This window comes from Notamacropus eugenii, chromosome 5 (genome assembly GCF_028372415.1).
Source record: "Notamacropus eugenii isolate mMacEug1 chromosome 5, mMacEug1.pri_v2, whole genome shotgun sequence".
Lineage (NCBI taxonomy): Eukaryota > Metazoa > Chordata > Mammalia > Diprotodontia > Macropodidae > Notamacropus > Notamacropus eugenii.
The window spans coordinates 220,822,176-220,846,618 of record NC_092876.1 but is presented as its reverse complement, the minus strand read 5'-3'; the positions used below and the strand labels follow the sequence as shown (position 1 = coordinate 220,846,618).

Here is a 24,443-nt window from a genome sequence, read left to right as displayed (position 1 = left end):
ATTCCTGACTCTTCAGTTTATTAGTGTTCTCTTAACTTTTTCAATTTACTGTATTGATGTACATGTTCCATCCCTCATAGTATAAGGGAAATGTTGAAGGCAGGAGATGATTTTTGTCATTGTGTCTTCAACATCAACCATAGGGCCTTCCAACATAGCATGTGCTTCATGTTAGCAGAGTGGAATCGTATTGTTTTTATATTAGAATATTTTAGCAAGTATTCAATTTAATAAGTTAAATTTTTTTTAAACTAGATGAGGAAAACCTTTAATTCATATTAACTTTAAAACTCACTGATTATTTAGTATTTAAATGGTAGCAAAAATACTATATAAACAGAAATTTTGTCACTTAATATGTGACTTTTGTGGTAGTCTAGTAGCAGTCACGTGTTCCAAATGAATACTTTTGGGTCCTGAATATGGTCAAGTAGAAAGAGTAATGAATTAAAAGTCAGAGGACCTGGGTTCAAATTCCAGACCTACTATTATTTAATATCTGTGTGACCTTGGGCAAGTCACATAATCTTTCTGGGTCTCAGTTTCCTAATAGGATAAATGAGGAGGTTAGACTAAATGACCTCTAAAGTCTGTTCTAGCTCTGAATCTGACTCGTTTTTTTTTTTAAAGCAACATATTCTGACACTCAAACAGGATAATATTTCCACATGAAAAGATGAATTATGCTTAAGTCACAAGATCTACAGGATTCCAAGGTTAACTAAGTGGACAAAAAAAGGGGCAGGGAAATATTTCCTACTCATGGATCATCATGCTCACCACCTTTGTTCCTCCACCACCCACAGAAGTAATGCTCTTTTGCAGTTCATTTTTCCACCTGCACACTCATTTACAAATTTTGCAATCAAAATACTAAAATAAGACACAAAAATAGCAGATGCATCCTGGCATGAATAAATTAGGTGAGTTAGAATAGCAGGAATGTGGGTGTTTCAGTTCAAGAATTAAGGAGATAACCAAATGAATAAAAGTGAAATTCAGGATTTTCAAAATTGTTCTTTCTTTGCTGAATTCAGAGTTGAAATTGATTACCTAGTACTTATTTACTCAAATGTTCTAATCTCCATAAGACAGCAGATAAACATGACTTAAAAACTAAAAAATCATCAGGTACAATGCCAATCAATAAGCATTTACCAACTGCCTATTCTGTACCAGGCATTGGGAATATAAAAACAAAAAAGAACTAGTCCCTGTCTTCCAGTAGTTTATAGTTTCAGAGGAAATAACATGTCTAAATGTAAGTATATGCAAAATGGGTGTGTGTTCATCCTTCACTGCCAAAGAAGACCATGCCATCAGAGAAATAATGACATGACTTGCACTTGACTTTGTTTCTTGGAGTGAGGAAGGGCTGTGCAGGTCACCAGCCTCATTCCTCCTCCAGAGCCATCTGAATCCATTGACCAGATATTCATCAGGATGACTGGAGATGACCCAGGATGAGGCAATTGGGGTTATGGTGACTTGCCTAAGGTCACACAGCTAGTGAGTGTCAAATGTCTGAGGTGATATTTGAACTCAGATCCTCCTGACTCCTGCAATGGTGCTCTATCCCTGCACCACCTAGCTGCCCACAGGCATGTGGTATAGCCTGTGCAAAGACATGGAAAAGATAAAATGTTTCAAGGAACAGCAAAAGAAAAAAGTATTGATTTGGCAGTACTATTTCTTTCTGTATTTCAAGTACTTTTAAAATGAAGGAAAGTTAAGAGTCCAAATCTGGACATGGTGAGAAGACCACTATGACCACAACAATATAAAAGAAAATAAAACTAAAGAACTTTATAACACCATCAACACAATATCCAATTTTGACTTTATGGGAGTATCTCCTGTCTTGGTAGAGAAAGTGGTAGATGCAGGTGGGGCAAATACTGTCAGGCATAATACCGCCTTATAATCTAATAGAATGCATAGTAACTTAAAAAAAAAAAACTTCAAGAAAAAGTAGGCTAACAGTCTAAAATATGCTAAATAATTTGTTTCCTTTTCCATAAACTAGAAAGATTAAACATCTCAACCCTAGCACTACTGTGAATTTTCCAGCAAGAGTGCTCTGTAACCCGTACAGGCCCTTCAAAATCAAGCTAACTCTGTTGGAATTTAGTTTCCAATGAACAGCCAATTTTAGTTTAAAACCTAAATCCTTAAATTTCCACAAAGGGCAATATATTTTGCTGTAATACCTAGATGAATTTTACATACACTGCATCCTGATTCATATTATCTGAACATTGGATCCTCAATACAAAGCAGAATATATCATACCTTATACTATTATATTTTTCAATCATCTGGACTATATTCCTAATACAAAAATATATTCTCACATATAAATTTAAGTAAAAGAGAAGCAAATCACATTTCATAAAACAAATTATGCATTTCAACTGACTGAAACATTTTTTTATAAGGCCAAATAATACCTGTTAAAATAGTTTCATCAAGATTTGCTTATTTCTCTTTTCAAAAGAGCATTGTTATCTTATTGGCTTAAAAATCCTATAAATGACTACAGATCAAGAAAGAAGTTTATGGAAAAAACTTAGATATCAATGTATTAATTGTTGCTTCACTATCCTTATTTTTAAAAAGCAATGCAGTTTTAGAGAAAAAACTTCAAATTTGAAGTTGTTTAACTAGTAGACAGCAGAAAAGGCAATTTTATTTTAAAAATTTAAATAACTATTAGAAGCAATTACCTTATTGTAATTCTTAGCTAGTTCCAACATCTCCTTTACTACAGATTCATTGAGTTTACAATGTTCACTGTAGTCTTGAAGTGTCAAACCTTCCATCCAACTCTTCTTATGCAAATTTAGCAACATCTGAAAAAGTCATCATAATTATCTCCATCAACAATTTCATTTCCTTGTCATGAAAGAATTAAAAATTAAAAAGAACAAATGCATTTATAAACATGCATGTTTCTAAGATTAAGTTTACTAAATGTTCTTGTCAATAAATAAGAGAGTTAGACTTTTAAAATGACACCTGAGATCTCTTCCAGAGTTAGAGCTACAATCTCATAAATTTATACTCATTGCAAAAATGCCTTATTTATGCAATGAGACTAGAATATATTACATGATCTAATTTCCAAATGCAAAAATAAGGAGTCATTATCACAAATGGTGTAGCAGAAAAAGCTCTGGACCCATTTTCAGCTATTTTCCAAAGATTCCTAAAATTCATAACTTTCAGAGATTTGGCATAAAATTTTCACCCTTCTAACACCAATATAAGGATTGAGACTGGGCCTGTGTTTCAGTGATGTAGGGAACTCCCAGATGAGGAAATGCAGCCCAGCATGTTTTCTCTGCAAACTTAAGAGGATTGTTTCGAATCTCTTCTCACGTTCATGAAACCCAATTTGGTGCTTATCAGTACCTACAAGTGCAATGAGGCTCTCCTTGAAAGAAATGGCTGTAGTTAAGGATATCTGCTCTGGTTTTCTTCTCTCCTCCTTCGAAGACAACTGTCCAGTCAGCCCATGGGAGGTTGGTTAAATCCTGACAACTTCCCCAAGGCAAGACGTGAGAGGTGGATTCTCTACCACTTATGGAGCTTTTAAAAATATCCCTCATAGGAAAAGAATATTACTATTATGTCTCAGAATTAGAGGGTTAAGTCTGGGTTTTAGTATATAGGATTGGGCAAGAGTAGAAACAGGGCTTATGCTACTGAGTGGAGTAGTTAAGATAATAAACAACATTAATTTTTTTAATAAAATATTTTAATCCAAAGATTGTGGTATAAGATATCTCTAAATTAGATGGAATTTGAAAGTCACTTCTTATTTGCATATTTCCATAAGGCTAAATTTTAACCAACATGTAGAAAAAAACATTTGTATTTTTGGATGAATTTTTCATCTTTTATTTGAATGTTTAGCTATCCTACACTTCTTACGTACAAAAGTGTCTATAGACTACTTGATAAAAGTGTCCTCAAACAAAGAATATATTAACTCTACACTATCACCTTTAAAAAAAATGGAAAAAAGAAGACAAGGAAATTGAATTTTTTTGGCCCTACTTCATGTAAGTCTGGGAGATAGGGCCGTCTCTCTTCCTAAGGCACTTTTGGAGGTGGCAAATGTATACCTCAAGCTTATTTACCAAAAAGCAAAACAAAAATACAGATTCACATGCAGATGAATATTTATATAGCTTTCACTGATATACTGTTTTTTAGCCTAAAAGGCAATAATACTGGATGCAGATTCTAGAATTCAAATAGTAATATTAAACAAGAGACAATTTCACATTTAATTGAGGGTAGGAAAAAAGTTATATTCTAAATATTTGAAAATAAATAAAGCAAAATTCTAATCTATCCCCAAGATGCTAAAGAAATTTTCAAGAAAACAAATTTAGAAATTTGGAGAATGGCAACTTTGAATATGAGGGCCATTAACATAATTATTTTCTCTTTTTCTTCCTTTTCCCTCCCTTTCCCCTCTCATTAGGTCCTTTACCTTGCACAGATGTATCCATTCACACTCATGGACCTGAATCCACTAGTGGATCAGCATGAGAATTCTGACCCTATTTAATTTCTGACCTGGGTAAGGCTATTCCCTACCCTCACAGTTCACCAAACTGATGACATACTGAGTGTGGACTGGCTTAACCCACTCTAGCTCAGGACACCTAAGTTTGAGTGATCCAAAAGCATCAGCCTCCCCAGGAACAGAGATTACAGGTGTGAGGAGTCATGTATGGCTTAAATATTTTCATCCTTTTTCAAATTTATTTTTTATTCTTTACTCAGGGTTACAATGGCACACTAGAAACAAGTTAAAAAAAAATCACTAATGTATTTTCCCCACACTTTGAGGAAATTAAATCTATATGAGTAATTTAGCTATAAATTACAGAAGAGAAGCTAGAAAAATTATGCAACTTAAAAGGATAACAAAAATTTAGTCAGCAAAACAGAAAGGTGAGAAAAGGAAAGGTTTTCATAATCTGTCTAAATAAACATTACATGGAATTATTTTTATTAGCCACTTCTCTACTTCTCTCATGTTTTAGCATCCAGTGATTAGTCTTAATTAAACATGTCTTATGGAGGAGAATATGAAACCAGTTCCAAAGGAGCCTTTCCTTTATTGTGTTCTAGAATGCAACAGGAACATGACACAGAATAAAATACTGGAGACGTTAACTGAAGATGACAAATTAAAATTCAAATCACAATGCTGCAACATGCCATAAGAGTAGAAGAGTGTTTTTTTCCCCTTCTCTTTAAAACAAAAATGAAAACTTACCTTCTGTTCTAGCTCATTCTTTCTATAGTTGATAGTAATGGAGTAATAATGTCTGTTCAGTCCATGGATTAAAGCCTGCAAAAATCAAATGATTAGAAAAGAGGTGAACAATTTAAACTTTTTAACTTATGATTTATGAAACAGAAATTAAAGTACTGAATAGCTTAACACCTACTGTAGGTTCTGTAACACTACGTATGTGTCAGCTATTACATTTGCTGATGTTTGTAAAGGGTGTGTTTTTCTCAATCATGACTCAGGATTAAGAGAATTACTTGTAGCAACAAATTTACAAAATAAAGTTAAAAGAGGTTCATTCTATTGCTTAAAAGCATGTTACAGAATAGCTCAGAGTCACCTAGTTGCTGGCTGGTTGGCCTAAGGATAATCATACAGACAAAAATTACTAGATCTGCTATTGTATAGTTCAGTTAGTTCTCTGATTTGGCTGCTATCAAAAGACAAAACCAAAAAGCCAAATATCTAATTCCTTCATTACACCTTCAGGCCTTTCCACTGCCTGGAATACACTCCCTCCTCATTGCCAAATTTCTTTCAAAGTTCATTTTAAGCACCATCTCCTACAGGAAGTCTTTCCCCAAACTATCTTTAATCTATTTTGTGGATACCTATATACAGGGTATTCCAAAACTGCACTAAGATGTTTGGAATGAATGGAATGTGATAAATGTTGCACCACCTTGCTAGACAGTAAGGTTCCTGATGGCAGGAAATGTCTGCATATCCTCAGTCCCTAACATAGGGCTTAGCACTTAGTAGTCACTTGTTGAGGTTGTACTTCCACCCACATCCCTGATTGGGGTTTCTACCCTTAGCTCTGGTGGATTTAAATAATCCTATATACACACAGCTTAGAAACAGAAACTTGAAGATGACGTTGCATTCTGGTTTTTCAGTTACAAATTTCATCCACCACTGCTTTTTACCTTCCCAAGAAACAGCTATCGTGGATAACTAAGCCTATTTAAAATTTGTTGAATTGTCTCTAAGACAATGTATAATTTGATACTCAACTTCTGTCTGAAAGGATTTCTGCTACTAACTTGTTCTTAAGTTTAAACAAACTATCTCCCTATGTACAGGCATATAGAGATTAAATAATAAAAGTTCCTGATCTGTGATGGTCAAGAATATATTGAGTAAATTTCATTCCAAGAAAAACCACTCCCAAAGACTCCCAAATTTCAAGTACTAGCTATAGTCAGTATAAAGTACAACCAGACATCTGGACTCTAGAGAAGGATTACATTGCCAAAACATACATATTTTGGCCAAAAGGCAAGTAGCAAAATTGCCACAGGCAGCAAGGCAAAATATCAAACTGTGCCAAGGAATTATTTCTGGCATCTAATTTGTTCTGAAGTAAATGTACCTCAACTAAATCAGGTTGAGGGTGGGACAGAGAGAAGAGGAACACAGTATAAAACTGTTAAGTACCGAGTCTAGAAGAACATAAATTCCTTGAGGAAAGACAAAGTTTGTATTTTTGTCTTCTCGGTGCCTAGAACAGGATATACACTTGTTGCATTGAATAAATTTTCAAATAAGGAAAAATGCTGAATATGTCAAAGTTAAGAGGGAAAAAATAGCCACAGAGGAGTAGATAAATATCAACATGGCTTCCTAAAGAATAAATTCAAATTTAATCTACTTCACATGTGATGAAACCACAAACACTTGCTGCCACTTGGTGGGGACGTACTCTAAATGCAGACGGTTTTTTCTGGAGTTTGAATCTGCAAACCTAATTATGTAATAGTAAAACAGGAAGATCATAGTAAAAGAAATTATACATGCTATTTTTCTTGACAATCAAATATGGCTGATGTTTTGTGTTCTGCTTCACAAACTTTTTAAGGGTCTATGAAAATAAAGGTAGTCAATACCTAACCTACAGGCTGTATTCCAAATTCAATTGCTAACCCAGCTATTCAGAATTCAGAAAATGTTTTGTCTTTGACATCATCAATCAACTTAAGTTATAGTCTTAGGTTACATAGGTCCATTTAACCCATAATATATCCAAATTATGGAATAGATAATATTCCAACTATCCTTGATGGAAAATGTACTCTCAGTTCCAATTCAGTGATTACTTGTTTAACTGGCATCGAATTCCTTGCTTACCTTTCTTTTCCATGCAGGGTATAGGCCTCTACAAGAGAGTATTGGTCCGAGATGTTATTTATTCTAAGCTTAGAGGGGCTTGCAAGAGGAACTAAGCAGGTGAATACTAGGAAATTTAGGGGTGAAAAAAACTGGCAAATTCCCAACAATTCTTCAATCAGTTCTTCATAGCATGGCATTATCATTTTGTTTCAAGTGAGTTCCAAGAACATATGGCACTCATACTAAAAAGTAAAAGGCCTATTCTAAAAAAGGGAGAAAGAAGTGATATTTTAGTTATTGTCATTTTGACTTTTCTATCTCTGGACCAATAATTTAATTCAGGTGACATGAAAAACGGTCAAGTAAGTACAACGCTCTGAAGAAAGCAGATACCTAATGCTAATGAATAACAATGATTAAGGCAGATGGGTACTGCCAGGGATAGATGTGACAAGGAAGAATGGTGAGTGTTTCAGAGGTAAGTAATAAAGACCACATGGTAACAGTATAAACTGTAGCCATGTGGTCAATGATATCACCAGATGGGATGACATTGTTTACCACTTCAATTCATGTGCCAAACTTTGTAAAGCAAAGTACAGTGGACTCATATTCAAATGGCTTAGGCCTGGAACTTATTTTGGATGATGGAAAATTTCAGATAAATGAGGAGACCCAAACGTATGGAAATCAAATCGAAATGAATTCTGGGGCTGCCAGAATGAGAAATTCAATAAATATTGTTCTGCTTCTCTATATAGCCTTTGCTAAGGGAAAGCAGGAAATAGTCCCTAATTTGAATTGCCAATTGTAATCCAAACTTTTTGAAAGCAAAAAAAAAAAAAATTACACATTATGTAAAAGGCTTGATTGAGTTAAATTAAAATAACCTCAAATACAAATTCCCCTGCCCCTCAATACACTATGCTTTAAAAAAAAAAACTAAAAATATTTGCCAACGGTATAAATTTAAGCAGTTTTTTAGTGATGTTTCACTGTTTTGGGTAGAGGGGAGGTTTTTTTTAGTAAACTTAACATGTAAAACTTAAAAATACAGAGCTATTCTTAGTATCTGAAAATATTTTAGAAACACTCATTACCTCTCCATGAGGTAGATAGTCCAACCTCATTTACTCTATGTGTATTCTCTAAAAATGAAATTTCTTATAGTAGTTTTTATGATGAAAAACCTAAAAAAAAAGTTTTGGTACCAATTAAATTTCAGGAAGATCTTATTAATTTTAATATTTCATAAATATGCTGCAGGCCAGATCATATTTTCTGTGTATATGATGATACAGCAGAATAACAGAAAAACTTTAATACAGTATCACTTTTATTCCCTGACAATGGCATTATATAGGGCTTCTATGGTATCACACATAAAACCAATATGGGTCTAAGTGAGACAAAGGCACACAAATTCTTTTGAAATGTGTTATTTTTCATTTGAAATGACTATAGTTTAATCATTTCAATATATTTGTTATAAACAAGTTTTAAAGGCATCATCAATTGCTGGAGCAAGGATTAGTGTCCCATAGGAGGTATTCCCGCTTTGAGTGGAAAGCTACTATAACTTGTCATACTGGAAGAGAAGGGGTTATCAATGTGCCAACCTACTTTTAAAAAGCTGCTGACCCTTGTATTACATATTCTGATGAATGCTTTAAAACTCCATCAGGGAATATTACTGCTTACTTTGGATTCTTTCTTGGTTCCTTTCTTTACAGGTGAGTCTAAAATAAGTAAGGAAAGGTTTTAAGGTATAGGGTTTATTCTGCTACTTTTTTGGCTTTGCCTCATTTAAGTATTTTAATATACTGAAAGTGTCTTAAAACTGTAAAACACTCAGATAGATGTCATTCTGATGGATGCTAAATAAACAGTGAAATAAATATATTTACAGATTTTAATTTGAAGAAAACAATCTACAAAATCAAATAAATAGCAACAACGAAGTATCTATCCCACACACAGCTCCCTATAAGTTTAGTCTGGCTAATATTTTATACGGAAATCTGAGAATTTCACCAAATATTTTAAAAGTTAGGACCAACAAAAAAAATTGCCCACTAATAACATTATACTTAAAATTCATTTAGTGTTAAAAAAGATGAACTATGCAACAGGTGGCTGCTGATGTACAATTAGTAAACTTCTGGCAGAATTATACGATGCTGTAATCACAATGATCTTAGATTGTGAGATGTTACTTAACCTTTTGCAAAAAATAATGAAGCAGTATGATGCTATGGGGGTTTACAAGGGAGGTCATTATTACAGGCTAAAAAGGTCCGGTAATATATTCTCTTGAAACATGCATGCATGGGCTTGTCTGTACCCAATCAAAAACACTAGTAGGTTATTTCATACTCATTATACTTTGCAGTTTTCACGTATAAAAATCAAAAGCAACACAATTCAGCTCTTTAACTCAGCATATGTTTCACTTTGATCGAGACTTTTCTGTTAAGTGACAGTTATAGAATTAAGTAAATAAAAATGTAAAATGGTCAAAGTTTGACAAAGACTTTACTATATTTAACAATCAAAGCCACAAATCCCCAGACAGTTATCTGATAGTACCAGGTAGAGGAAGGAGAGGGGTAATGGCTACTATATTGTCTTTGTTCTGTATGCTCTATTTAAGCATATACACTACTATTTTTCTGCTTTTAATTAATCTTCAGAGAAGCAATTAGTGCTATGGTCACAAATACGTGTGCATTTAAAAGCACATTTAAAATAATTTTTGCAGGCAATAGAGATCTGTGTAAAAACAATGAAGCATGAGAATGATTAAAAGAAAACATTAATCACTCAAGAGGATTCTTAGTGTCTGAACATAAACATTTAAACACTTTCAGCGATGACAAATGTTGCACTTGATAACCCAAAATATAGGTTTCAACTTCTAAAGACATTTTAATGTATTTACTTTTTGGAGCTGTTGGGTTTTTGTTTTGTTTTGTCTGCTTGAAGGTCAAGGAAAATTAAAAGGGAAAAATTCCAGGAACTTTAAAATTATCTGAGACTTCCTTTCACGGTTATCTGATTTTTACTTACTAGCTTTCCTTTGACTGATATTGCAGGGATCTCTTGATTTTTGGCAATAGATGGCAACAGCTTAAAAATGAAGAGCAATCCACTCAAAACTATGTCTAACAACATCACGAATATGCAATGTCAGAAAATGTTCACTAGGGTAAGATGCTTTAAGCATGTTCCTAAAACAGATACCTTAATATTCAAAAGGATCTTTGTTTAATTATTCAAGGCCCCATTTAACAACTACCTTTCAAACAACTATAAAAATTAATCACATGCCAATTAGAATAACATATTAGGTTTTAAGACTACTATACCTGTTAAGGGTCCAGTACTATAAATCAGAGTTTAGCACGTTATCAAATAGAGGCATTACCTGGATAGATGGCTTGTTTAAGTGACCCAGATTTGAAGTTGTTTGTCTGGGTTCATGTCCCAAGACCATCATGTTAGCATTGATCAATCTGAAGGCATCAATAACAACCTGTAAAAACAAGGTGTCAGGTCAATTCTTTTTAGAGACCACAAGTGATGATTCCAAGCAACAGTGGACAAGGCATGATCAACTTGCATCTGTTTTTGGCCTATTTCCAGAAAATCATTTAATTATAATATTAATAAAAAAGAACCTCCTGCTGACTGTGCCATCAGCACACCACCCTCTATCTTGTAATGTAAGGTGACACCAATTATTACAATTTTCATGAGCTTCATGTGAGGAAAAATATTAATTTTGCATCCTTGTTACCGCAATACGTCACTGCTAAGCTTCTATTATATAGCCCCCATTGGTGTGCATATGTTTTGTCACCTAAATTTTACCTCATCCAAATGAATGACAAAGAGAGGCTAAAACTGAAAGTGAGCACAAGGTAAGGGACCACAGCTAAGGCCCAGACCTGTCACATCAATTATACCACCACGATACTTGAAATGACAACAAAATTATAGCCAGCAAGGAACTTGCCTCCTGTATTCTCTGCTAGTCAGATGCCTTTTACTCCTGGTGACTATGGCAGAGTTCGAATATTAGCTGATGGGTTTAAAAAGTCCATGCCAGGGTCATTATAGTAAGTAAGAAGACCAAAGTAATTAAGGGGCACAGTATATAAATGAAAACCATATCCCAGGATCAATGCAAAACAAAAACAAAAAAAACCCATGGCCAACTTCTTTCTGCTAAATAAAAGGTTTTGCATTCTTATACAGCACAATTTCTTCTGTTTCAGGGTTCTTTGCTGATGCAAGACTTAACAAGCTATCATCTTATTATCTTGTACTTAACACTAACCTCTGTTTATTATCACTAAAGCACTACAAAAAGCTTTAAACATTATAAAGTTAAGATCCTCTGGTACCTTTAAAAGAAAAATGCTTCTGTATATCAAATATTTCTAATACAATTACTGTTCTTAAAACTCAAATAATAAAATACAGTTTTTCCTTTAAAATATAAGCTATATTGTTATAAGGAGAAACAAGGAATAAAAACGAGAATTTAAGTTGTCATAACTTGAAAATGAAATAAATTGAAAAGGGGAGTCTAAATAAGAATTATGCAAGTATATTAGATATTAGAGAAGATAGTTTGAAGGAAAGAAAAAAAAATCACACCTTCTAAAAGACTGCCAACGAAAGAAATGTGTATTCAAGAGAGACAGCTGTTAACAGACTAAAATGTCATGAGAAATTGAGCATTTCAAGGCTTTTATACTACCCTGGCCAGTTAGTAAATTCATTTCTAACTTAACTTTAAATTTTAGCACTTGATAATTTTGTTTTATTACCCTCAATCTCTGCATTGAAACTGGTTATCTATGTACCATAGAAAGTTCAATAATCTAACATATTATTTCATGAAGAAAACTTGATACAGTTTTTAAACTCTTCTTTATTTCCTTCCATATATTAATATGGCCTGGCTGAATAAGCTTATGCCTCTTGAATCCTTTTTATTAGTTTTATCAAAGCCAATTTTTTTATTCATAAAGTAAAAATAAATCAACCTCATCTCACGAAGATCTATTTATTGCTGGTGGTACATTTTCATCAGATGGTGTAACTTTTAAGTGCATGCCCACAATAAATTATTTGGTTAAAAATGCAAGAGGAGAAAAAAGGAAACAATCTGTAATCTCATATTTGGGATTTTTTTGGGGGGGGGGAATAAAACATTTATCACAAGAAAGGACTCTTAATTTTACTTAAATTTACTAGCTACTTTATCAAGTTTTAAAATAATGATTACTTATACATAGATGAACTTTTAAATAACTAACATTACCTACTAATTTAACAAAACATCATTATCTTTGTATGGCTATTTCTCCTAATGTATCTATTAATTTTTATTATCAATATTGAGAGTAGGTGAAGGTTTAGCATTTTGGACTTTGCAGCACTACCCCAAACTGATAAAGTTCCACGAAGAATAATACTATTATGCCTGTATAGCTTTTGTTTTACACTGAAAACTTTGTAACCAATGGTAATGCAGCAGACAGTTATTTTACATGTGAAATATCTGTAATATTTCATAACTATTCCAAGCAGGTGTGAAACTTCATGAGAAGGAAAAGATCAACTGGATAGTTTTCATGTCTTCTTAAGCTAAATCTAAAATATAAAATTTTCAACTTCTATTCAGAAATCTAAAGGAAAAACATTAAAGCATCTAAATATATCATTCAACTAGTTTATAATGGACTACGCAAAATGAAATGAGTTGAAGGACAATTTCTTAGTAGCAGTATAACCAATAGAAAATGAATACTTTAACTACACCAAGATTAAAGGAATTCACTGCCATCACTATAGCAACTGTCTTAAGGAAGCTAACATGCTCAACAACCTGCAGACCAAAATTAGACTTAGTACGCAATAAAAGCATAAATACTGCAAAATAACCTACACTTTAATTTCTGTACAATCTCATAATTGCTTTCTGCACTACAAGAACAAATCGGTTCCTCCTTTAGAGCATATCAAAATAAATAGACTCATTAATGTCCGGTGCACTAATGAGCAATGGGTGAAGTAGGTGTTAATTATGCCACAGTAAGATTCAAGAAAAAGCCCTGGTGAGCACTTGGAGGTGTGTACAAGCTGAAGGCTTTTCTCTATGTTTGTGTATTTACAGCATGATGCAATAGAATGACAGCAAAGTGGTCACTGCATAGTTAAGAATGGAAATCTCAGACACAGCAACATGAAGAGAGAACCCCCAAGGATTAATTAAAGTACAGGGGGAAAGTCCACTTTTTCTTCAACTCTTTGAATTTTTTCAACAATTTGACAGTTCAAATTTTTTCTCTTCTCATAATGGACACACATGTCCATTAATTTAAAGCAGGCTATACTATATTAATGCAAACAATTTACCCAAAACAGACTATACAAAATTACCTCTTAATTTGTAAAAACAAAAACCTTCAAGCACAAGAAATATGAATGTTTTCAGGAATATGATGACAGACCTTTAAAAATGCTCTTCCACGCTGAAGTCAATATACCACACTAAATCTCTATTCACCATCCTGACCATTTAATATTTTCTGGTACAAGTGCCTTGAGACTTTTCAGAGGTCACTGCAACAGTAGACAGCTTATAACAAAACCATTAGCAGTTTGGCTAGCTTAGGGAAACCTCTTACTTTCCTTTTTTGTTTATTATCACTGCATGAATCTGCAGCATATGATAGTTTATAATTTCTCAGGCTTGTTAAATTCATGTTAAAGGTCTGTTTTCTTGTTGAATAAATTTTGTTCATATAATGCTGCCTATTTCATACACTCAGTCTTTAATAGCACCTTTGGTCTATGCGCAACTCACAGATCAAAACAGAGGACTAAAATAGGGGTTGATGATGCTATTTACATGTGTGATTCCTGCTGTCTTCTTGTTAGTAGCTTTAATATAATAGAAGACCTTGTCTGTTTTGTAATTAACACATCTTTACTGGAGAGATATTTGGAAGTGATTGCTGTGAATGTACTGGTTAGTAAAATAAACACAATCACACACCACTTCCTGTTATCAGACAAATTTGTGAATTGTACACATTATACTCCAGATCAACAAACTGTGATATAACAGCCAAGTAGAAGACACATATTTATATAACCCTTTATTTTTCTGAAAATATGTATTCACTCTGACCTTGCAAATATAATTAGCTTGTGGGATGTGCGGATTTCAGTACCATGGTTGCTTTACTAATTGCAACTCTTGGAAATAGATACTAAATATTTGGAAGCTGCCAATACAAAATAAAAACTGCATCATTTTTGTACATCTGTCTTAGCTTGTAAAAGCTTAATGGTTTGAAAATCAATAACTGTGTTCCTTATTTACTCTAAGCATGACCAAGGGTCAAAGACCCAGAATTTGATTTTAATAATGAGTATGGTTTGAAGAGCCAAAACTGCAATCATTTCCAAATTAAGTTTAAATCCATGATTTTTTGGCTTCACTAATGAATATGCTACAATTCATCCAATATGCTATTTATTCATTTTAAAACTCATGTTCTTTTCATCAGTTGTAGGTTACTCAACAAAACAAATTTTCAAAAATCCTAACCTATTTTAACAATATATATTTTAATGTATTCTATAAGGAACAACCTATATTTAATGCAAATTCTTCTTAAAAAAAGAGTTAAGAATCAAGAAAACTGCATTAGTCTTTAGGTAATCTCCTCCAAACTAGCAGGTTCTTTGGATTTTCTTTATGGATAACAGCACAAAGTAAGTGATGAGGAGTGAGTAAGTGAGCATAGAAGAGAGGGAATTTTCTTAGTATTTAAGAAATTCTAGAACTTTAAAAGAGAGAAGTTTTGGAAGTCTTTTTAAAGTTCTACATGCAACTCCCTGTGAGATCTATTGCAGTGAAGAACTGCAATGTAAACAACAAAAAAGAAAGTTTGGTTTGAGAATGACAAAACTTGAAGAACATGTTGAAATTCCGGAATTTATTTTTTAAATTATGTATCTATAAACATACTAGTAAATAGTCTGTAAAAGATATAATATGAATATGCCAGTTGTGGAAACAGAGGCAATGTCCCATCTAAAATATCTTTTATCACCTGCAAATGACCTGTTATCAAATGCTTAGTTTGTTTTTAGACTCTTTAAAAATTAAAGGGCAAATGACCTTGGAAGTGCTGATGGGTTTATGACTATTTCGTTATTTATGCTGCTATGCACTGTCAGACATCTTTAAGAGAAGACCATCTTCTGTCCCTTGTAAACCCATAGCATTAAAAATTCAGAGAAATCTTACTTTTGATGCCATTTCCAATGAAAAGCACTAAGAACTGAAACTGACTCATGCCAAGTACATATCACTGAATTGCTGTGATTGGGAGTCTCAAGTTTGCAACATGGAAATTATTTATAAAATGTCAATTTTAGCTCCGGAAAAGAGATTCCTATGAGTATGTACATTTTCTTGCTTTATCCTTGGAGAATTTCTTACTATGGCTAGATCTGTAGTACAACCTCAATATACTGAAAGTAGGGGAGCTGATTGCAGGATAATACATTTAACTTGACAAGTGAGGACATGCTTCCTAACTTCAATGGTAAGCCACAAGTTTTGAAGATATATGCCTTAATGAAGACAAAAGGATTATTGTAAAAATTAGCACAGCAAAGAGCAAACATTTTATATAGTACCTTTGAAAAAAAAATCTATATAATTGATAGTTGGCTGAATTTCGGAAAATAAATTTAAGCAAGATTTATTGCTTAAATCAGAGAATTGTTCAGTGACTGTGTACAGTATCCTGGTAAGCTGGAAAGAGTACTGGACATTGGAGTCAAAAGCACTGGATTCAAGTTCTGACTCCAATACTCACTAGCTGTTCAAGTCACTGAACCTCTGATCCTCAGTTTCCTAATCTATCAACAGGAATCACAATGCTGTAGTGAGGAAATTGTTTTGTAAACCTTAAACATAAATGAGAGCTATTGTTTTGTTATCATAAAACTAGGCCTCTCTAGATTATACTTCAGGAAATAAAACAAGGAATGAAGTTGCAAAGGTATGTGATTTCTTAAGAAATTTTGTATTAAAAAAACAACTAAGTATTATTTACACCGGATGTTCACATCAACTATAAAAAGAATGAATTGGTATGCCTTAAGAGTCTTAACAACTTTATCACTTCAATATCCCTGGAATCATGTGCTCCAAATAAATAGTATTAAAGTATCCTGTGCAAACCCAGTAGCTGTTAAGGCTAAAATTCTGTTTTGCTTAAAGGAGTAAGTAGAATTCTTAATATACTGTTAAGGAAGTAGAACTTTCACGTCCAAGATACCAGACTCAACATGACCTACACTATTGTTACCATCCTATGAGTATTAAGTGGCCCCTGGAAAATGAACAGGTAACTCCTTCATTTTCTAATGGACTACAACTGACTCTCCTTTAACAATCTCAAAAATTAAGAACTGATATACCTAGAAACTACTGGTTAAGCGCAGGCTAAGATGCATTAATGACATTTCTCTTGTTAGATCTTATAGGTAAGAAGCTTTTTAATGATCAAAGACCAATTGCTTTGCTAGGATGGTTTTGTAAGTTATTCAGTATTGAATATAGTTTTCAAATAGTGTATATAATATTAAAGCAAGATAAAGGTTATATCAAAACTCTAATACAACAGGCAGTTTCATTATTTTTTTTCATACATGTAAAAGTCAGTCAATGTCCCTAAAAAAAACTGCAGGCAGGTCTTTACAGGTAAAACAAAATGCACTCTCCCCAACCCATCCTTACCTTTTCAGCTTCCTTTTGTGTGCTGTTTTCCCCATTAGATTGCGAATTCCTTGAGGGCAGGGATTGCCTTTTTATTTGTATAATCAGCTCTTACCACAGTGCCTGGCACATAGCAGGCATTTATAAATATTGACTGACTATACAGTCCAAAGTCATTGGCTCACAAATCCTTTTTGGTAGACAGGTAGTACAATTATTAGAGTCTGCTACAAAAATGGTTAACCACGCTTTTTAACACCCAGTGTGGCCATTCAGACTATGAGGAAATTGCAGCACAGACTTGAGTTACAAGTCTTAGTTTGAGACTCTGCTATTTTACTAGCTGAGATCTAAACCCCTCAGGGACTCAGTTTTCTTACTTGTAAAACAAATAAGATTAGGTGATATCTAAGGACCTTCCCAAATCTAATATTCTGAGATTTTGTGGTAATGAATATCTAATTAACAGTTGCTTTGAGAAATTGCTGAAAAATGACCAATAGAGATTTCAAGGAATCTGAGAAACAAAAGTCACCACAATAACCAATCAGGAAACCCTTATTTATTTGGGAGTGATAACAACAACATATCCAACTCCCAAATCTAAGTTAATGAGTGATGGGGGGTGAGGGAAGTCACAGGTGTAGAACATTTCATATAGCATCCTTTTTCAATATGCTGATTAGTTTTGTTGAATTTTGTTTGTTTGTTTTTTAGAACTTTAAAAAGAACATGACATTTGCATTGCTGGCATATACAACAATGCCCAATGACAACAGAATAAAAATGTGGCAAATGTTTTTACTAAACAGAACTATATAGTGTGGTACAGGTCTTAGGATTAACTTAGCACAGCTGAGTAGTATTTTCTTTCCAGTTATCTTGATAGATTAAATCAGCTGGCTGCAAGACTCCAACCCGATTACGAGTGAAAAATATGGAACAAATAAAAAAACACAGTAATTAATTAGTCTTGTAAAAGGAGTTGGAAGGATAAAGTTGGGATGGAAATCGGACTTATATTTTCTCTATTTCCTCTTGTTCTCTTTCAACTTAGTTAACAATGAGTAAAATGTGTATATGATAAAGAATACTAAAATGAGAATAAGAGGAAAATGGCAATTCTTAGTCTTCTGGAATATTTAGAAGACATGGAATTTGGAACTACTATTTTTGTTTATACTAAAAGTATAATGTTTACTGAGGAGCTACCTGATTGAATCCTTACTGACAAATCCATCTAATCTCTCATTTTTTTATAAAGTTGACTCCCCATTGTCACTGGAAGTGGCCGGTACATCAAAAATGATTTGGACTGAACAAGATAACTATGTTTATGTTTACTCCTTATTCTTAAAACTGTGCAAGACATAGCTTTTTTATTTGTTAAGAGCCATAACACAGACAGAAGGATTTCATTAAATAAATGGCTAAGAATAGGAGTAGAAATTGTGGTCACTGGCAGATATTAGCTACTTAAGCCAGACTTTGACCATGACACAGTCCTTTTATTTATTTAACAGTATTCCTGAGAGAAATCATCTAGAAATAGTAGCTCTAAATTAGATTATCCAGAAAATGTGAAAGGAATAATCTATTTTGATAGTTGATAATTTCACCTTCCTAAGGATTTTACATAAATATTTCAAGCTATAGATATGAAAAATTCTTAGAAACATTTATTTTCTACATTTGTTATGTTTTGACCTTGTTCTTGACCACCCTAATTAGCAAGAAAGAATTTTTTGTGTGTGATATTTGGGGACATTAAAAACATCATACAGTTTTGAATTTCCTTATCCATATTTGTTAAACTAAGTAAAGGATCTATCCTAAGAAAGGAAATATCATTCTAGATGTCTTTCTTATGGCTTGGAGAAGTGAGTTATTACAGCACCTTTTCTCTTTCTCTTTTTCCACACCAGCATCCAATTTCCTGTTCTCCTTTCTCTGAGAATGTTGAAAAGTAACTGATTTTACACTGTGACAGATGCCTGAATTTGTAGTATAAGTGAAATATTCCTTATTCATAATGTCTCCTATATCTAGAAGACTTTCTCTTAACTTTTCTTTGCTTCAAAGACTCAACTCTAGTCTTAACCTCCTCTGTAAAGTATAGAAAATACTCTCCTGTGTTGGCCTCTTGATTTCTTCTGTATGTATTGTATATACACACCTGCTACCTTATGACCTATTTGTACCAAACAATTTTAGGAGATTATCTGGTAATTCTCTCATGGACACTGCCTCTTTATATAGGATTAGACTTACTGCAGGAAGGAGTCTCAGAAATACCATTTAGTTAAACTCTCTCAGAAAAGGATAGACAACTTGACCAGTCACACAGATAGGGAATAAGCCAAGAGTGGATTCTGAACCCATATCCTAACATCAAACAGAACACTCCTTCACCCTACCACAGTTCCTCTCACAAGCTCTTTGTGGACAGAGCCTCTATAATAATATTTCATTTGAATTCTAGAATCCCTCCTATTCTGGAGGTGTTCAACCCTACCTTCCCAGAACAAAACCAAAACCAAAAAAAATTTGCTGACTGGATTGCAAGTTAATAAAAAGAAATCCATCTGGAAAGTTCTCAATACTCAAACAGATCTACAGGCTTGATTTCCCATTCACACTAGCTCATCTTGTGTAACCCTACTAAGGATACTAGCAGATCACTTTGGCTATTCAGCTGTCATCCATACCCTCGACCACATGACCGGTCTATCTCTTCTTCCTGTCCCATATTTCCCTGATGATGCCTTCTATTCCTGTCTGTCACGGGAAGAGTTCTCTTACTGGCACATTGAATTCAACAGGCTACACACACACGGAAACCCCCCAAATAACAATCTCTCACAAAAAATGAGGATTATACTGGGGTTAAATGATCACTGGCATTTTAAAATAATTTGCCTTATATTAGAGAAACACACAACAAATTCTGAGGAAGAACTGGTCAGTTTCTTACAGGTAGGAACCTTGTTAGACATACTATGTAACACTGAAACCTATTTGTTTTTAACAGACTCTTTTTGTTCTAAGTCGTAGGATGACAGATGAAGAGATGAAAAGCATCACAGAGGCCATCTTGTTAAGAACCCTCATTTTACAAAGGAGGAAACTAAGATTCTGGGAGAATAATTAACTTACACAAGGTCACCAAGGTAATGTCAGAGCCAGGACAGGAACCTAGGTCATGTGACTTCAGAGCCTGCACTCTTAGGACTGTACCACTACTTTCCCTGGACTAAAAAGTAAGCAATGTTAGACTAAAACTTAATTCACTGTACTAACTGAATATTCAATGAATAGACTGGATCAGCTCTGTGTGGAAAGTATACAATAGCAACATCTGCAAGCAAGAAGTTGATGTTTCAAATAGAGGAACAAAGTCAGATCTCTGAACTGGAACATCTTACAAATAAACCAAGGAAGGAAATACCTTAAAAATCCAAGAAACTTAATATCATATTTCTTGTTATTCAGAGTTCATTAAAATGGTAGTTTCTGGCATTAATAACTACTCTACTCTAGAATACAAATGCAACTTCCCTGGCTTGGCATCACGGTAACATATGTTAGTTATGTCAATTATGTAACATAACTAAGGTATGCTGTTTGTGAATCTTTTCTGCTACTATGTGTTTGTTTTCATCTTCTTCCCCTTCGATTATAGGTTGCTAGTTGGCAAATACTGTGTTTGTCTAAATTAATTTATACAATGCCTAACTCAAATACCACTTATAAATAGGCAATTTATACACTCATACTACATGCAATATGGTAAAGAGAGATGTTAGGATGGGTAGCCAATAATAACCAATTTGTAAAAATCACTTTTATTGATAAAACTGAATTTAATATTGAGAACAGTGTGGAAGGGGCCTACTAAGATGATCTCTTAGGACACTTTCCGTTTCCTATATTTTTATGTCTATATAGCAAAGTCCAAAATAATCTAATGATATGAAAAATATCAACAATGAAGAACTTAAAACTGATGAAATATAAAGATATACTCATGAGATAAAAGTTAACATCACTTATTTAATAAGAAATATAAAAAGGAGATACATAAAATGCCAATAAAAGATATTTTCAAGAGGCTCATGAATCAAAGACAGACTCAAATTAAATAACTTATATATGGTTTACAATTTCAGCTCTTGAGTCAACAGTTGCCTCTATGCATGAAAAATACTGATAAATTTGGGAATTTAAATTCATATAACAAACTATTTATAATGACAAGAATATATACTGGCCATGATCATTACTTATAGTCACTGTAGTTTCTATAATTTTGAGATAATTCTGAAAGAATTACAATTTCCAAAATTTATTTAGGCAACCTATGAACAAAGTAGCTGTGTGTGTGTGTGTGTGTGTGTGTGTGTGCATGTGAGTACACACGCACAAAAAACAATACACATATGGATAGAGACTAGATGCTTTGGTGTGATATGAAACATAAATCTAAAATGTTAAAGTAGAGCAAATTATGTGAGTTATCTGTGTTAGATATCTATACAGATTTTGTTCAAATATCTTCCCATACCAGACACTAAACGTATATTATGCAATTTCTTCATAAAATAACAAAATAGGTAAAATGTCCATCACGACTATCTCAGAATGCGGTATAAACCTTACTGCATTTGTTAATATCTCTAGATTTCTTTTACAAAATCAATATGAATGATTAAGTCATATAAGTATAAATCAACATTCAATAATCTACAGTAATATATTTTAGCTATTTTTAAATCCTCATGGCTGCAACATGTGCCATGTTAAAAGAAACTGTATGATCAAACATATAAAACATGTCAAACTATTTTTGTGTAAAACTATTTTAAGACTGTTTTCTTTTACTATATTTAAGTTCATTTTTTTTCTTTTCAAGGTACCCCCTTCTCCTTGAGTCAAACTACCATGGAAATTCAATCTATCAATTTCTAACGAACGCTACAAAATAGATGCTACCTTCATTTAAAAAGAAGCTTCAATGATTACTAATCCCTTAAACATTATAGCAGGAAAAATCTGAAAGTGATATTTAACATTCCAATCTGAAAATTACTGACTATTTTTAAAGGAAGAGGACAATAATTTTGATGGTATTAGCTGGAATAAAACAAAGAGCATTTTGCATAAGGGATGAGAATTAAAATTTTGTGGTAGGTTATCATAAATTAATTTTAAAAAATACAAACACAAGTCAGTGCCTTTAACTTCTTTTCTCCCTTACATCAGCTAAATAATCACATATAGTAAAAGGAATTAAATGAGTCAAAAGATTTTTATCTACCAAAGTGTCAAATGCTTTTTATTTTGAATTCCCTTATGGGCTAGTTTCTTTTATTTCTTTTGTGGGCAGCTTCTACCCTGAAAAGCTAAATCAAGACTAATAAGATCATGATTTAGGAAAGACCCAATTCTGATCCATTATAATGATATGTCATCAGAAATGGCTGGACTATAAATTCATGACAGATAAGCACTCTAAAGTAACAGCAATATTATTTGAGCTGGTGAACAGATATAAATGTAATCTGCACTACTATTATAATACAGATCTGATATATTGCAAGTCAATATTTAAAGTACTATAAAAAAGTATTTACACAATTGCATAAAAAAGAGTACATAAATATATTGTGATTTTAACGATTATTCTGCACTACAATGGAAGTACATGCTCAAACAAGACACCTCAGCAGTATTTTAAAGCAGTAACCACCTAGCCAATTTCTGTACGTTCTGTAGTTTTTCTAATCCACTCTCCCTGTGGTTGAGCAAAATCGAATTGCCTCTCACATTTGCAGACAGCTCTGTGAAGGTGATAATAGAGCTGCTCCCTGCTGTCATGAGGCAGGAAATAGGAAAATGGCATATGGGGCTAGAAAGAAAGAAATAAAAAAAAAAAGAACTAAACAAGAACAAAAGAGATTTCAACAAAGGACAACTATAACCCAATATGCTTTGCAAGTTAATCTCTTTTCAGAATCATTTAACATACTTAATCATTCATCTGTGTCCTCACTCAAAAATGTGAATGGCTGAGACCCAGTCTTTGGGGCAAGTTTTTATTGTCTAAAACATTTGGAACACACAACGCCAGAAAGTGTCGTGTGCAACATCTGCAAAATAAAGCCTTGTAACTAGCTGTTAAAGTGCTGTATTCAGTCATACTTACTATTCATAAATGTAGTATGTTTAAACTATTTGTCAAAATATTAATAAAACATTTTGAGTCTGGGGTTATCACTCCTAAATGATCTTCAAACCATTAAAGGGTTAAAAACATAATTATTTAAATGGAAACTGACTAAATTTGACACAATCATAGAATTTAAAAATTGATAATGATTTTTTTAATACATAGGGGAATATGTTTGTAGGTTTTCATGATTTGTTTAATGATTTTAATTATGGATTGAATCTATCAAGGATAAAGAAACAATTTAATTTATAATTAAAGGGGCCACTGAGCTGCTGCACTACAAAAGAAAGGACCTAGATATAGACTCACCAACATCTCACACACTCAAAGAAAAACAAACTCTACCTTTCCTTTGACACTCTGAATGGGATCCACTACGACTGCTACAGCTCTTTCCGACAAGGCTTCAAAGCTCTGCTGAGTATTGATATCCACACCAGAAAGCCAACAGCCAAAGCCAGGGTGGCTGTGATACCAACCAACAACCATCTCAGGCCTGAAACAAAGAAGACATTCAGGGACTCCTAATGGAAGGAGCAAAACATTTTTGATATGAAAAGAAATACTACACTAACAGGGTATAAATTAAGAAGAGATAAAAAACACAGGTGCGAAAAAGCACCATTAGAAACACTGAAACTATTCACCATATTATCTTGAAAACATGGAAATGAATCAGTGTGACAAAAGTGCTATCATTAAGAGAAGCACATTAGCAGTGGTGGGTGAGGCTCGCAGCTTTTCACCCTGTTGCCACACTTTCCTGGAGCCAGTTTTTACCTTTCAGTATTCAAGTAAACATCGACTCTTTAACTCCTTAACTCTGGGAGTTGCCTTCTCCAGGCATAAAGTCCATCAAGAATAACGGACACTGAGATTCACTGTCATGAAAGTATTAAATATCAATTAAACCAGCAGTAGAACTAGAAACTCAGTCAAAAAGCAATTTGCACTGTTCTGTT

General features: G+C 33.4%; 1 protein-coding gene across 1 annotated transcript in view; it reads right to left on the bottom strand.

Moving 5' to 3' along the window:
• Nucleotides 1-24,443, bottom strand: part of PSMD14 (proteasome 26S subunit, non-ATPase 14) — a 100,240-nt gene that overhangs the window by 10,382 nt on the left and 65,415 nt on the right. The window contains 4 exon segments of the mRNA XM_072612154.1: nt 2,727-2,852; nt 5,300-5,374; nt 10,857-10,964; nt 23,827-23,977. Of these exon segments, the coding sequence (XP_072468255.1) occupies nt 2,727-2,852; nt 5,300-5,374; nt 10,857-10,964; nt 23,827-23,977 (460 nt within the window).